Here is a 14,452-nt window from a genome sequence, read left to right on the forward strand (position 1 = left end):
TACTAAAGAGACAAAACACCCTTGCACTCATTGTAGGCAAAGTTTGCTACAGAACCTGTCTGTGACGACGCAATTTTTCTGGAAAAGTGTTGAAAAGTCTGAAAGTCTAAATGGCTGTCAAAATTTTCTGCCCCATCGTAAGCAGATCTGTAGTGGAAGTTCGAAGAAGATTTAAAGCTGTTTTCAACTGCGCAGCAAATGATTTTTCGTGTCCTTTTTTCCAGTACACTTCCGGTCGTAATGCTGTAAATCATTTTTTTTACCTCTTCCAATCCTATTTAAAGACGAGAATATGTGTGGCTGAGCAGTTGCAACCTAACATAACCTGTTAGAAATGGAATCGTCCAACAAAATGTTAAACCACATAAGTGTATAAATTTCACACTCTCAATACATTTGATGTAATTTTAAGAAAGACGTGGCCGAGTACAGGCAGATTTTATTCGTCCTGAATTGCTGTCGAAGATAAGAGGTGAGCTACATGTCTTCTTCACACCATCCTAAATAAATGTAGCTCGGAGACAAAATCTACATTTTCAGTCAAGACTTTAGGTATTACACCGTATAATAAGCAAAGGAGAAAATTGTAGTGACGTAGTCGAAATATGAAGATAGATAACATATTGGCTATGAACAGAAGTCAGAAGTTTATTTTATATCAGTTACGCGCCTTTTATTTAACCTTAGGCGCCGTAAATAAATTCTTTGTTTGCCGTTCGCGTGCTGGTAGGGTTTGGCCGAAATCTGAAAACAAACACAATCGTCTGCTCGAAAATACGGCGCATTGTTCCTTCCTTTGTCCGGAATGACACATCAGAGTGCCATCACGCAGCAGTTTACTTAAAGGTCGAAAAACGCAGGTGTCGTACGATCGTTTCAATACAAATCAGACTACCTATAGTAAAACGGAACATTAGTCAGTGTACGTAAAGTGTACATCTGCACCTCCTGTTGTAACGGACTGGTGTACCGTACGATCGATCGACCGTTTCAAAAGTTGATTTTTCCTTGAAAGTTTTCATGTCGGTGGAATGGCTTGACATTGTTTTGGTCTCCATAAAAGACGGATAGAAAACACTTCTTATCTAGTCTGGCTTCAAATATATGGAACGGAACGGAATTGAATTTCCATCAGCTTTTTCCATGATCTGCGATTGATCACAAGCAGGTACCGTGAAATGTTGAATACTTCAAATAGTTTGTAAAGAGTTGAAGTTGCTCTTACTTTGAACATTTTTTCTGCTACTAAACGTGATGGTCATTTTATAAGTCCGGATTTGAATTCAGTTTTTAAAAATAGCAATTGACATTCGCCATTGGCTGTCTTGACAAGCATAATATTTTGCATTTTAGTATGCAAATAAGCGCTGATCACTGAACGTCATTTTACATTCATTAATATGCAAAAAAAAATATTTGTCGGCATTTTCAGCAAGAAGGATGAAAATAAAACTTGCTAATGTTACAATGCATACTAAAAGTCACACTAATTCATATGAATTTTTGGCTCAGACTTCAAGCGGCAACAACAACCGCGCGCGCATTCAACAACAAATTTGTCCCAATTTCAGGCAGCGGCGGTGTCCGATGTCGCGCGTACAGCTATATTTAGTAACAAACATGACATAGCGACCACCGCTATTGGAAGTAGGCTTAAAAGGAGTTGATACTCAGAATTCGGAATAAATAGCCAAAAGTTACAGCTAATGGAGCGTTTAACTCAACAGGAACTGTTCTTGAAGTGTTCTTTCTTGAAAGTGACAAAATGCGATTGTTTTGCCTTTATGGGTGACCTTAATATTGTACGTGTAAAACATTTTTTTGAAAGCTCATGGACTGCTCAATTTGGGTATTTTTTGCTACAAATCTTGTTAAATTTGTGCATTCTGCAAACATTGTTACAAGTTTATCACACAAGCTGATGAGGGATCACGCACGCTAATGTTTATCTGAGGCAGAATTGAATGTTTTCAGGTAGATGTATGAATGGAGACTATAGGCAACATCATACTGAATAAACCAATGAAAATCACCAAAGTTTAGAGTGATATCATTTAATGACAAAACAACTACATTTCTAACACATAAAAGAGGAAAACTACTGAAATAATAACAAGTGTAGCCAAAATAACACAAAACTACTAGAATTTCACATAAACAGAACATTCAGCTACACCAAGCATTGTTGATTATTACCGTGATTAAAAGTATTTCAGCAACTTCTACATATCCATTTTTCAGTTATTTGTAAAATTTTTGTAATAAATTTCTATGATTACAATTATTTCAGCAACTTTTACATTTCAATTTTTCAATGATTTGTAAAATGTTTTTTAACAATAAATTACTGTGATTAAAATTATTGCTGCAATTACATTTCAATTTTCAGTCACAAGAAGAATTATTATAAATTACAGTTATTATAATTATTTCAGTAACTTCTACATTTCAATTTTCAGCCATTTATAGATTATTTTAATAAGAAATTACCTTCATTAGAATTTTCAACAACTTCTAATATTAATTTTTCAGTCATATGTAAAATTATTCTAGTCATGCTTAAAATTTAGTATGAAGATGAATGTTTTGATTTGTGCCGAATTGTCATTTCACTCCAAAAAAAGCATAATATAACAAGTACTAGAAATTGTTTCGTAGCAATGATACTTTAATTTCCTGCGAGTGCCCCAGTAGAAAATGTTCAGTGTGATTTATTCAGAGTGTGTGTGTAATATACACCATAATCGACTCAGAGGCAATTAGATCGACACTCACAGCATGCACAGGCTTAGTGTTTATTAAGCTTCTCTTTTAGAACATACAGATTTTTCAGACAACTTACCAACATTTTGAAACAAAATACCTAGTGTGTATCATAAAGTTCTAAAGTTTGAGAGGCATCTTGTTATCCCCTTTGCCTTGCACACGACTGTAACTTTACCTTGTATGGGTATTTTATAATGGCATCGAAAGCTAGGAAAACATGTAAGCCAAAAAGTGTTACATGAAATATGATCGATAAAATGGACGACGTTTACAGTATAAGAACAACATATTGGTAAATTGAAGTCGTCCGTAGCGTCGTATATTTGCGGAAGTATCTGCTCGAGTTCAGCTTTCGGAAGTGACCAAATATATCTCTCTATATAACTTTATCTAATGTCATAATAGGATAAAGGGCATAAGAAAGATATTGTGAACTAGAAGAACATTGTAACGCAAAATACGATATATTGTGCCATTGAAATAACTTTTGTATTCGTAGACTGATCATGGCTTCAGGGTGCTGCTGCTCGCACTTGTTCTTATATCCGGGACAAACATTCAGGAGACTGCAGGTAAGAATCCGAGGGTAGTATAATTATTGGCTGTGGGACTGGAGCAAGGTACGTACCGATAGGCGATGATGCACTTTAGCGTATCGATGTGGATATTAAGCACACTAATTAACCAAGGTCGTGTGATTTAATGTCCAATTTTAATTTCATGTAGCTATGTAAAATAAATTTTATTTGTACATGATTTCTCTGAATGATAAGTAAAAGACATATAGTCACCTGTACTCTAAATATGCCCTTATATGGTCAAGCGGCGTTCCTTGGTATTAAAAATGCCCATACGAGGGCACTGTTTTTAAAAAAGCGGCCACCCGTGATTGGTTAGTTTTTCTCTTTCCATGTTAACTGGAAAAATTGGAACATGTGACAGTATACCTTTAAGGCGGACTATGTCACGTACTCCCTAGGCCCCCTGAGTATACATCCATCACCAGGGTTCAGAATTATGAGATACACACTGACAGCCATTCATACAAAATATTAGCTCGGTGCAAGAATACTTTCAACAGACGTTCAGACAGTGCGCGCTTGGCATTATTAGACAACTATCTCAGACTTATCAAATCAAATCAAACCAAACTATCCTTTCAGAGTAGACTTCCTGGACAGAATTTTAAATTTAGCATGAAAGGTAGATTCAATCTACGAAACAAAAGCCGTATATGTACAAGAACACGTTGAAGCTGAGGTACTGTGGAGTTGTATACAGTGGTGTTTTATAGTGACCACGGTCAGACATTCGATTTCTCCTCAGATGGATATTTCACTCGATAATTGTGCACCATTGAATGCTACTTGACGTTAATATCACGTCGAAACCTTTATACGAGGATCCCCCTTGGTTGTGGAACAGAACGAGTATCCTAAGTTACAAATTCACTGTGTTCATTAGATGAACAAACTACAGGATACTTTGATCTTACAAGATCATGCACGGGTGGAATTCGTCGAAGTTAAATATAGTTATTCATATCATCTGGACATTCTTGTCGACAAAACGTGCCAATCATTATTACCACATGACCTTGCAACGGTTGCAGTATACGTGAAACAGTAAAACATCAGTTAGCTTTCAGTGACAAGAACTTGTCTGGCATCATATGCGAAATTAGACAATTGAAAAATGAGTACCACTCGTGATGAGTATATCATAAATGTCGAAAGCTAAGAAGACGGTTCATTCCAAAGTGTTCCCTTTATCAACCAGTCAAATACAAGTATATACTCTTCAAGACTCAAAATAAATTTTTGATTAATCGGTTCAGCAGAGTTCTCTCTTAAGCCTCAACAAGGCAGAAATATCTTTAGTTTATAAACACGATAAAGATGGCGAATATTGTATACATTGTTTATTTATGGCAAGGGCCAACATCCTGCTGTACTGAGAATATATACCTCCCCCTTGTATGCATATACCTTTCGAAGCTGTTTTTATCAGTAGAGTATAGTGCTGATAAGTGTTTTAAATGTTTGAGAAGTTTCATGAAAGATTAACATGATTGCCCCCGAGTACATCAGTGCATACATTTGACATAAATTCTAGGCAGGAGGGAATTTCAATGGTTTACACCTGCTGCGTGTAAACATATTTTCGAAATTGAATACGATTTTTAAAATGAAAATATCAGTTTTGTTTCAAAGAAATTTAACTTCTGCACCTTTTCGTAAGAAAACCACCTTACGCTTCTTTCCTAGGTATTAGCCAGCCAACAAATCCAACGTCATATAATCCTCTTTCGAATATAGATGTTAATCTCAGACTTTCAATGCATACATTGTAAAATGCAGTATAAGTAAGATTTTTCCAATCATCGACTTATCACTTTTGTCGCTACTTCCTAGTATATAGATTCTACCTACACGTAAATGTTCGTTAAGGTAGTCTGCGCCTCGAAAGTGAAAGACTGAAACTTTTGCTCAAACTTTCCACTCTTTTTCCAAATAAAGAATAGAAATCGAGGGGTTTGGTACTAGAGAAAGAAATAACCCAGGATTTTCCGATATTTAAAATTTAGCGTATGTTAGTGTTTCAACAGCTACCCACAGCTTTTTTCAAGTTGATTTATCTTTTACATTTATGCTTCTTTCCTTCCCAGTATTTGTCTTTGTTTAACCCTATAGCGGGCATCATTCCCCAACGCATGACCCTTCGGTCGAGAATCTAGCTCGTGCTGTCCGACAAGAAGTTATAGAATCAGCTGATGTGGATGAGGGCAATGAAGAAGCTGAGAAGGGGACAGAGGAAGATGCAGAAGGTGGAGAAGAAATGAAGGGGTAGAGGACGAAGGAGAAGAGGAAGGTCAGGAAGGAGGTAGAACAGAAGAAGCTATTTTGGGACGGGCATGTTGTTTTCCTCAGAAGAGACGGATCAAGGAGAGATAGAGGTAGAGGTCGGGGAGAGGAAACTGAAGAGGCAGACGATACAGAGGTAGTAAGTGAGGAGGGAGAAGAGGTAGAAGGTGAAACAGAGGAAACTAAGGCAGAAGGAGGAGAAGGAGAAATTTTAGGACGGGCATGTTGCTTCTCCTCAGAAGAGACCGACGAAGGAGATGATGAGGTAGAGGACGGAGGAGAGAAAATTGGGGAGGCTGAGGATGAAGACGGAGAAAAGAGAGAGTAGAAGATGAAGAGGGAGAAGAACGAGGTGAGGCAGAGGGCGAAGAAGAGGAAGCCGAGACAGAGGAAAAAGACCCGGATAATGAAGAAGGTGATGCTGCGGAGCCGCGTCGCCGATATGCGGTCCTGTGAATTTGAATGTAAGAATGATGTACCCATTGAATAGGGTATAAAAATCCATAGATATCAAAATGATAGACATTTCTTCCTTTTTCAAGCTTTTTCATTTGTGTTAACATGCACATGATTATGATATCATATTCACACTCGTTTAGAACTAATTTTTGTGTCTGAATAAAGGAATATAAACTGGGAAACGCAATTTTAGCGATTTAATTAATCCAGTCTCTTTGGGCTGATTTTAATTACAGCTTGAAGTAGCAGATGAACTGACAATAGAGTATTTACAAATGCTGACGGTTAAAACATTTCATATGAAGGTCATTTATTTGTCCGGGCATACTTATTACTACACGTCACTTATTATCCAGTGTTTTGATTGGCTGTGACCCACTCACGTGATATAGAATAAAAAATGATAAAACATGGCTTGGGTGAATTTATCCTATCGCGTGCACTGATATTGCCTGCCACCGCGTTCTGGAATACCGTGCGTCGTTTCAGCGCGTACCACATCATTGCTTGCATTGTATAGATATAGCCTCAAAGATGTTGCTTTAAGCTGAATTTGATGACATTGTTGTCGGTTTTAGACATTTCGAGTTGACCATCAAGTTCATGTATATGTCGATCGAGCAAGAAACGGAACATTTCATTTTGTCGAGACTCGACACTTGATTACTCAATTTTTGAAAACAAACGTGTTTGTTCTGAGTAATAGAATTAAAAATAATAAAACATGATAGCCTAGGCAAGATTAAGACTTTTGACTCGCCTCTGAAATGAAACGGGCGTCAATATTACCGTCTTGAGCACCATCTCGAGGGCGGGCCACAAATGTTGATTTTCCCTTCTATCATGCGTTATTATTCAACTGTGGTACTTTACACACATTACCCTGCTAAAAGGGCTAAAGTATCTATCCATTAAAACATTGGAAAAAGAACCCGACAAAATTCACAAATTTTCCTATCACAATTTAACAAAGGTGTAAGATATTTCTCTCAAACTAAATCCTTCTGTTTATTCGATGAGTTCACGCAACCGCACTGTATGTTGACTCACTATCAAAACAATAGCCAGAGACAAAAAATGTCCATAGGCATCAAACACCCTTACAAGAGCCTCCTTCTGATAAAATTCTGTTCTAGTACCAAATGCCATTGTACCATGGAACCCCTAACATTTCCGAAGAACTTTACCCGGCGAATCATAATACTGCATGAAGACATGACACATAACATGGAATGGATGTTTATGTGAGAATTAAATGCTGTATAATATAACCACAGAGACCTCAGCCTTGAGATTCAAATCATGCACTTTTCACGGCAATCTAAAATCATAGCGCCCCTGAAGAGACTGAAAATCAAAATAAATATGGAATCTATTAATAAATTTTATGTCAATTGTTGTGCTGTAACCTCGGATCTATGAAGCAGAAAGTTGCCACGACCAAGCCTGCGACCAAGGCCGAGACCAAGTTTGGCCATAAGACGGTTTCAGAATAGTTATAAATGAATTCAATAGATTCGTACATAGTTGCGTGTTATTTGTCACATGATTCGAAGAGAAGGCGCTAAGAAGTATTTGGGAAACATCACTTCCGCTATTCCTTTCTTTAAAAATTTCCTGCTCCAGAAAATATTGATGTGCATCCCTTTCTTTCGATAGACAGACAGGTAAACAGATAGATAAAAAGAAATAATGCTGCACTTGAGTTTTCTTTTAATTACTAATGTTTCATGCAGTCAAGAAAAAACAGAATAGCTTGAGTGCTCTAAACCCGGATGTACCGGCCATTGATATCAGTTGTAGTTTGGGATTCTGCGTAGAGTATTGAACTGGCTTACTCGATATGATGACAAATCAATACCATTAAAAGATATAAAGGGTAGCTATAACGTCCTTACCACTTGTTAAAACTCGATTTGCTTAAATTGTCGATGCCAGACGTAAGTCTATTTCTAGTTTTTGCCATTTTGGATGTCGTCGGGTCACGACTGAGGTCAGGCGAACCTTCGAGCTTCAGATAGACTTTTGTCAGTCTTACAGAGTCAATTTTCAGGTTAAATTCAGGCAAATCGAAATCTAAGAACTAGTAAGGACGTTATAGCTATCCTTCCTACAGATTCTGGGATATATTTTATTCTTTAGGAGTCACAACCGAGATCCGAAAAAAGGTTGTGGCCCATCTGAAGCTGACTTTTTCTGTCAGCGGCCATTTTGAAAAACAGTGATTGAATAGCAATTTACCAATACTTTCTTCTCCAGGCGGAAGTGTAGCACCACCCCCAAGCAGAGAGGCTGGGTCACTGACACTATTTATATACCTGGTTTTAGAGGTCAATTAATCTCCCTCAGTAAATAGGAATAGTTCAAGTGCAAAGGATCATAGGCGTGAAAGTGTACATCTCAATGGCGGACTGCATTGTGAATGTGGAGAATTGCAGCGATAAGTCAAATGCAGTCATCAGTGTAAAGATTTAAACTTTTGAAGGTATCTTCGACCCACCGATGTTATTTTTGAGGTGGATTTTTTTCGTTGGTTTTGGCCTTCTCGCCGATTTGTAGTGTCAAATTCTCCATTCTTGTGACAACTACAGAGGTCAAGGCTTCACACTCCAGGGTTTTGGCCTTCGACCGATATGTCGATCGATTATCCAGGCAATGCTGTAAGTACCAGTCCTGTGTTTGGGAGGTGATTGAATATTACGATGGACTTGCTTAAAAAAAAATAAAAGTGGCGCCCTCTACAGACTGGAAGTCAAATTCAGCCTTTATTTGTTAAATCTTTTAATAACAGGAAGGAGTTCCAGTTTGCCCTGGGGACAAAACGGAACGCCTTCCTGTAAACTGACATAGAATGACCTAACATACAGATCTTAAGAGGATAAGCAGAATAAAAATTCGCTTGCAATGGTGATATATGTCACTTTCACATGTCGAGGTGGCCAAAATTAATAACGAATGATAAGCCGAAAGTTACATTACATCGCGTGTTTCTGTGGCACAGAATATTAAAACAAGAACAATGGTCTGCAATAAATGTACTCATACAAAACTCAGTCAATACACATTGGGTACATCAAGATACTAGACAAAGCGAAACTTTATTGAGAACAACGTGGAAAATATCACGATTCCAATATCAAAGTTTTGAATGCTGTGATGGCACAATGTGCGTTACAACAGATAAAATCTTGCACAGCTAAAACTATATTTATATAACCTATATGATAGAAAGTCGTACCAGTGAAGATAAGGGGCAGTATGTATTATGGCGTCAACAGCAAAAAGATATAGTAACAACATAAACCATAAAGTTCATTGACTGCCTGTACAGAACCAGCAATGTGTTTTTGTAGAAAATAAACAAACAGAACAGCCGATTTACAGTTTTGAAAACAACAGCTGTAACTTTCTATTAAAATTCCATTATTTTTTCCTCTATAAAACAAGTGCATTTCCTAAATAATCACTCTACAGGCTGTTGACAAGCTGAATACCAGGTATAATATCATACCAGTATATTGATGGTGCAAATACAGCGATCTGATTGGTCGAGACGCGAAAAGAACCATGGTATATTGGGGATATACCACGGCTGGCATGCGCACTAGCTCTCGGTTTTAGAAAAGTCCTTTTTTTGACGTTCCATGCCAGAATGTCAATATACTGTTATGCAATAAATCACACCCAGCGACAGTATACCACTCGATTTTGACCATTTCACTTCATATATGCACTCGCTATAGCTTGTGCATATATGTCGTGAACTGGTCAAAATCTCGTGGTATACCATCGCTAGGTGTGCTTTATTGCTTAATTTTAACATTATTGTGCATTAAAGGCGAGAATCTAATATCCACAGAAAACAAAGACACTAAAAAAAGACATCAAACCTTGCAGCTGACAAAGCTTTAACATTGACAACTAAGTTTGTGATTACTTTGCGGGGGGATAGTTGTACTGGAATTGCATAATTTTCCTGACAGAATATCAGCATAAACGATATTAAAATCGTTAAATCGTTATAGCTTTTTGGTTTTTTGATTGGTTTCGATATATTGCTATGATACTCTTCAGTGTTGCAGCCAGAATTGTTAAACCAGGGGACATACTGTTCCACGCCCGTTTATTTTGGGGGATATTTTGCACATTTTGGGGACAACATGCTTCCGTTGTTAATCAAATGTTGTATTATTTTGTAACAAGCTACCGGGACCGCTTTACTTTGCTTGAATTTCAGGCAAGCAATTCTAGCAGCATATCCGTTTTTCTCACGAGGGTCTATGGTAAAACATACCATATCTGCCGCCAATTACAGAGCTCAGTCGGACTACAAGCAAGTTATAATATTAAGTGCAGCGTTTTAATTAGTTCTCATTACAGTTCCGAAATACGAAAATATCAGCCTCAAAAATAATCATGCAAAACAAAGTTCATCGTCAGTATCAGATATTACTTGCAGACTAAAACCAACACAGTCGGCTCATGAGTGCACCCAAGGTGAACCGCAGTATGCGAAAATACGGGACAACCGATTCGATTTCGGCACATTGACGTAAGGGCGCGTCCTGGCTGTAACACTGATTCTTGGACGCAATTTTTAGCGGTTGTACATTGTTAAGCCATACACCTCTTTCTTAGAGTCTATGGTTAAACGTAGTGACACGCCGCATCAAAATTTAGGAAAGTACTCTCAAATTTCCACTAAAATACTTTAATTGGCGATAACACAGATCAATACCGATTCAATACACCAGAAACACATTCTCTTTAGTACTGAAACAATCGCACACTCAAATCGCTGAAATTGATTAGCACAACAAACATTTAAAAACAAAATTTGAATGGAGGCTGAGTTTCGCGCATATGCCTCATATCCATGGCAAGTTGGATTTTTATCAGCATTACAAGATATAACTTAACGTTTGATTGGAATGTGGCTCAAATTACAATATCAAATATGGCGATAAAAACATAAAGTAAAATTCCATTCCACAATCTATCTATATATAACATATAAAAATATGTAAAGTGAGTTGGAAAAAATGGTATCGCAAGCACACGAAATTTCATGGGCAGTTATCTCAATTTTATGGCAGAAAAGGGTAGCCTCATAACACTGATAAGTTCAAAAATAAAACCTTTCCACAATTACTGGAAAGAAAGCAACAACAATGTTCAATGATTATGTCTAATTTCAACATTTTTAACTTTTTGCAAACTTTCGCATGGAAAATATTTTTAAGCATTTTCTTTATTCATTGGAGATATCAATTTCAACCCTTGGAAGATTTGTTCGAAACTGTTAGTCAGGCTGATAACTAGGCTTTGATGGTACTTGAAAATACATTGCTGGGGTAACATCAAGTTATAAACACACGGAGACGGGTTTTACAGCTGTCCGCAAAAAAAAGACATATTTATGAAGCAACACAACGAAATTCCACAATTTCATTAATGTTCAAAGTACAAATAACAGCAGTGAAACAGCTGACAATCAGCTTAATGTGTTATACTTGGCAAACTGTTGTGAAAATTCTCACGATAATTGGAAAATTAGTTATAATAATCAGAAATGAAAGCAAACATATAAGCCAACCAATAAGTCAATTGAATTAAGTGGTGTATCAACCTTTGTTTTACTTCTTTTACATTTCAAGAGCTCTTAATTTCTCACCTAGACTAGCCTTATTACATGATGACACCCATAAATCAACCCTCTTAAACAACTGATGCAAGGTACAAGAGGCGGTTAAAGGTTCGTAGATCAAAGTATACAACTATCTTGCAAAGTTTGTAACTTCACGCTCAGTATAATTCGATTGTTGATTACAAGCTAACCTGGTAATGGTTGGTGGATATCATTCTGAGTTAGGGAAAGATGTGGCGAGGTCTCGTGAAGCCCCTTCACTACATTAATGCCACAATATCAAGCCAGCGTTTTCCAAAACTGTTACCTGCCACTGAATTACCATGTTCTTGGCCTAGTGGCTACAGATTTTTTTCAAAGATGCTGGAAGTCAGGAGTGTCGGCGGCTTCTTGTTATGAGGTTCAAGGACGAAAATGCTTGTTTGAATTCTGTTCAAGGGATTGGTTGGGGGGGGGGGGAAACAGAAGAGTTTTACATAATACACAGCCTGAAGGAAACTTCGGCCAAGTCCAATTTCGTAAGGAAAGAAAACATTTTGTGAGGAAAGACAATATTCCAAAATAGATTGGATACATTTTTGCCGATATCATTGGACTGCTCTTCGAACATTTTGACCACCTCTCGTATAAATAAATAAAAAATCGCTCTTTCAGTTCCAGCATTGCTGTATTCAAAACGTTTTCGTTAGTGACTCCGTAACTGCTTGTTTGCAGGCTCTTGTTAGTGTTATGCATATTGGTTTTAATAAATGATTCGGACAAGGAGATACACGTACACATGCTATTTTTCTATCGTTCATTTTAAAACTTACTTAAAGGTACAGACAAAAGGGACGAATTTTGAAACAGAAATGAATTATATTTTTCACATGTGATAAATATGAAGGATCTATTTTGTATTTTTTTTCAATGTTTTACACCTTAATGAAAATATATTCGTGTTGGTCAATTTAGAATTCAAAGTTCATTATCAAATATACACACATATTTAAAATACAGGTGAACTAAATGCCCTTGTCATTATATTATACAAATTCTGGATGACGTTTGCCATTTTGTAACGTTTACGCAGTTGAGTGAATTCGTGTGATTGTCTGGTCGACTGATTTTTCTGGTACACGACTCAAATATTTTACACAATTGGACGGCGGGCACTTCACTGACATGTTGATCTGGTCGAGACCGCTTGATATAAAACACATGATGTGCCAACATTCGTATTCCAATTTTCAAGTTATTAATAATATATGTCGAGTTCTCGAACTAAATTGGACATGTAGTTCAAATAAATTCCTCCCGCTTTGAACCAAAGATTTGTTGACAAAGAACGTGCAAACATGAAGTAGCTATCCTGTTGACCTCCATATGAATTGCATTACTGTGCAACATTGAAACCGGACGTAACTTATGTCGTTATGTGAGGGTGATCAATGCCCTTCACTAACTTACGGCTAGTTTTCAATTGGGTTCGAACTCACAACGTACGGCAGCCAGTCGCCTAGCGGAGAGGCAACACACTGAACCGCTTTAATTCACAGGCGGGTTCAAAATTACATGATTATCTATTTACAACAATTTGAAGAAATTCATATACACGCATTAATAACAAATATTCAGCAAATTAGTTTTGAAGACACTCGCTTGAATACTGAACGGCTATGTTTAACTTACACAACAATGAGAAAAAAGATAATACTTGAACTTTACTAGTATGAGAGTGTTTACCACAGTTAATATATATGATCAGCACATCAACTTTGAATACAAATATTCTCATTGTTAAAAGTCGCTTGGGCAGTTAAAAATGGTTGTGTCGTGTAAAACCTAAATAACAGAAAATCCTAGTATCACTAATTAGTTGAATGCGAACATGAAGTTGACACAACAATACTTTGCAATCTAACAAGAACAAATGAACTAAAATGCCCAGAGCCAACAGGCATAATTAGTCATAACAAAAGTGTAAAACCAGTTTATGTCATTACAATTTGGCAGTCCCTCTGAATATAAGTGTTTGCAAACGGCGAAGGCAACACCATGACCGCGCGATACCATACTCTGGGTCACAAGGCATGAAGGAATAATGCTGTACACACTATGTGTACTACGAAGCTGCACTAATTTGACACAGTTTCTGCACATCACCCAGGATTCTAGGTACTTATATAAGTATAATGACAGAAATAATATATTGTTTATTGACAATGTTCATAAACATATATTTGTTAATAACGTGAACAACATTTTAAACTGTAGTTATGATTTGTAGTGCATTTCACTCTGTCGCTTAAAATCTAAAGTAACCGAACTATCACACTTTGTTTCTACAGTTTCAGTTTTCTTGAAAATACCTCGCCCTATAAGGATAAGAGGTATACGCCTAACCTCTTACATAACGGATTTAAAAGGATACGCCGTATGATGGCTTTGAAGCGGCCACGCAGCATACACAACGCTGCTTTTCTCTATCTTGCGGATGTCACGTCAAAACGAATCCCATGCTGCTATGGCAATGACGTCATGCCCTGGGGGATTTTGGCCAGTAGCCCTGGAATCAAGAAACATCCCTTCAGAGTCGCTTCCTTGCGTGCTTTTATAACACCACGGCGTACATGCAGTCCACCGTTTCTTTGCCAAGATTTATCTATCTCGGGGTCTTAGCAAACACGCCGGAATCATCATCACTGTCGCTTGTTTTTCTTTGCGTGTTTCCTAT

At 37.2% G+C, this 14,452-nt stretch overlaps 1 protein-coding gene and 1 long non-coding RNA gene across 7 annotated transcripts in view; one reads left to right on the forward strand and one right to left on the reverse strand.

Annotated features, from left to right (window-relative positions):
- The first annotated feature begins 374 nt into the window (after positions 1-374).
- On the forward strand, positions 375-6,417 carry LOC139114466 (uncharacterized). Its single transcript, XR_011547876.1, has 3 exons — positions 375-472; positions 3,266-3,338; positions 5,460-6,417. It is a non-coding gene; the product is annotated as an uncharacterized lncRNA (long non-coding RNA).
- Positions 6,418-9,158: 2,741 nt separating this feature from the next.
- LOC139114467 (uncharacterized) overlaps positions 9,159-14,452 on the reverse strand; it is a 53,153-nt gene continuing 47,859 nt past the window's right edge. For all 6 annotated transcript variants that reach the window (XM_070676221.1, XM_070676218.1, XM_070676223.1 and 3 more), the window contains one exon: positions 9,159-14,448. In XM_070676221.1, coding sequence (XP_070532322.1) covers positions 14,381-14,448 — 68 coding nt within the window. In that variant the 3' untranslated portion in view covers positions 9,159-14,380. The remainder of the gene's footprint in view (positions 14,449-14,452) is intronic.

This window comes from Ptychodera flava, chromosome 16 (assembly GCF_041260155.1).
Source record: "Ptychodera flava strain L36383 chromosome 16, AS_Pfla_20210202, whole genome shotgun sequence".
Lineage (NCBI taxonomy): Eukaryota > Metazoa > Hemichordata > Enteropneusta > Ptychoderidae > Ptychodera > Ptychodera flava.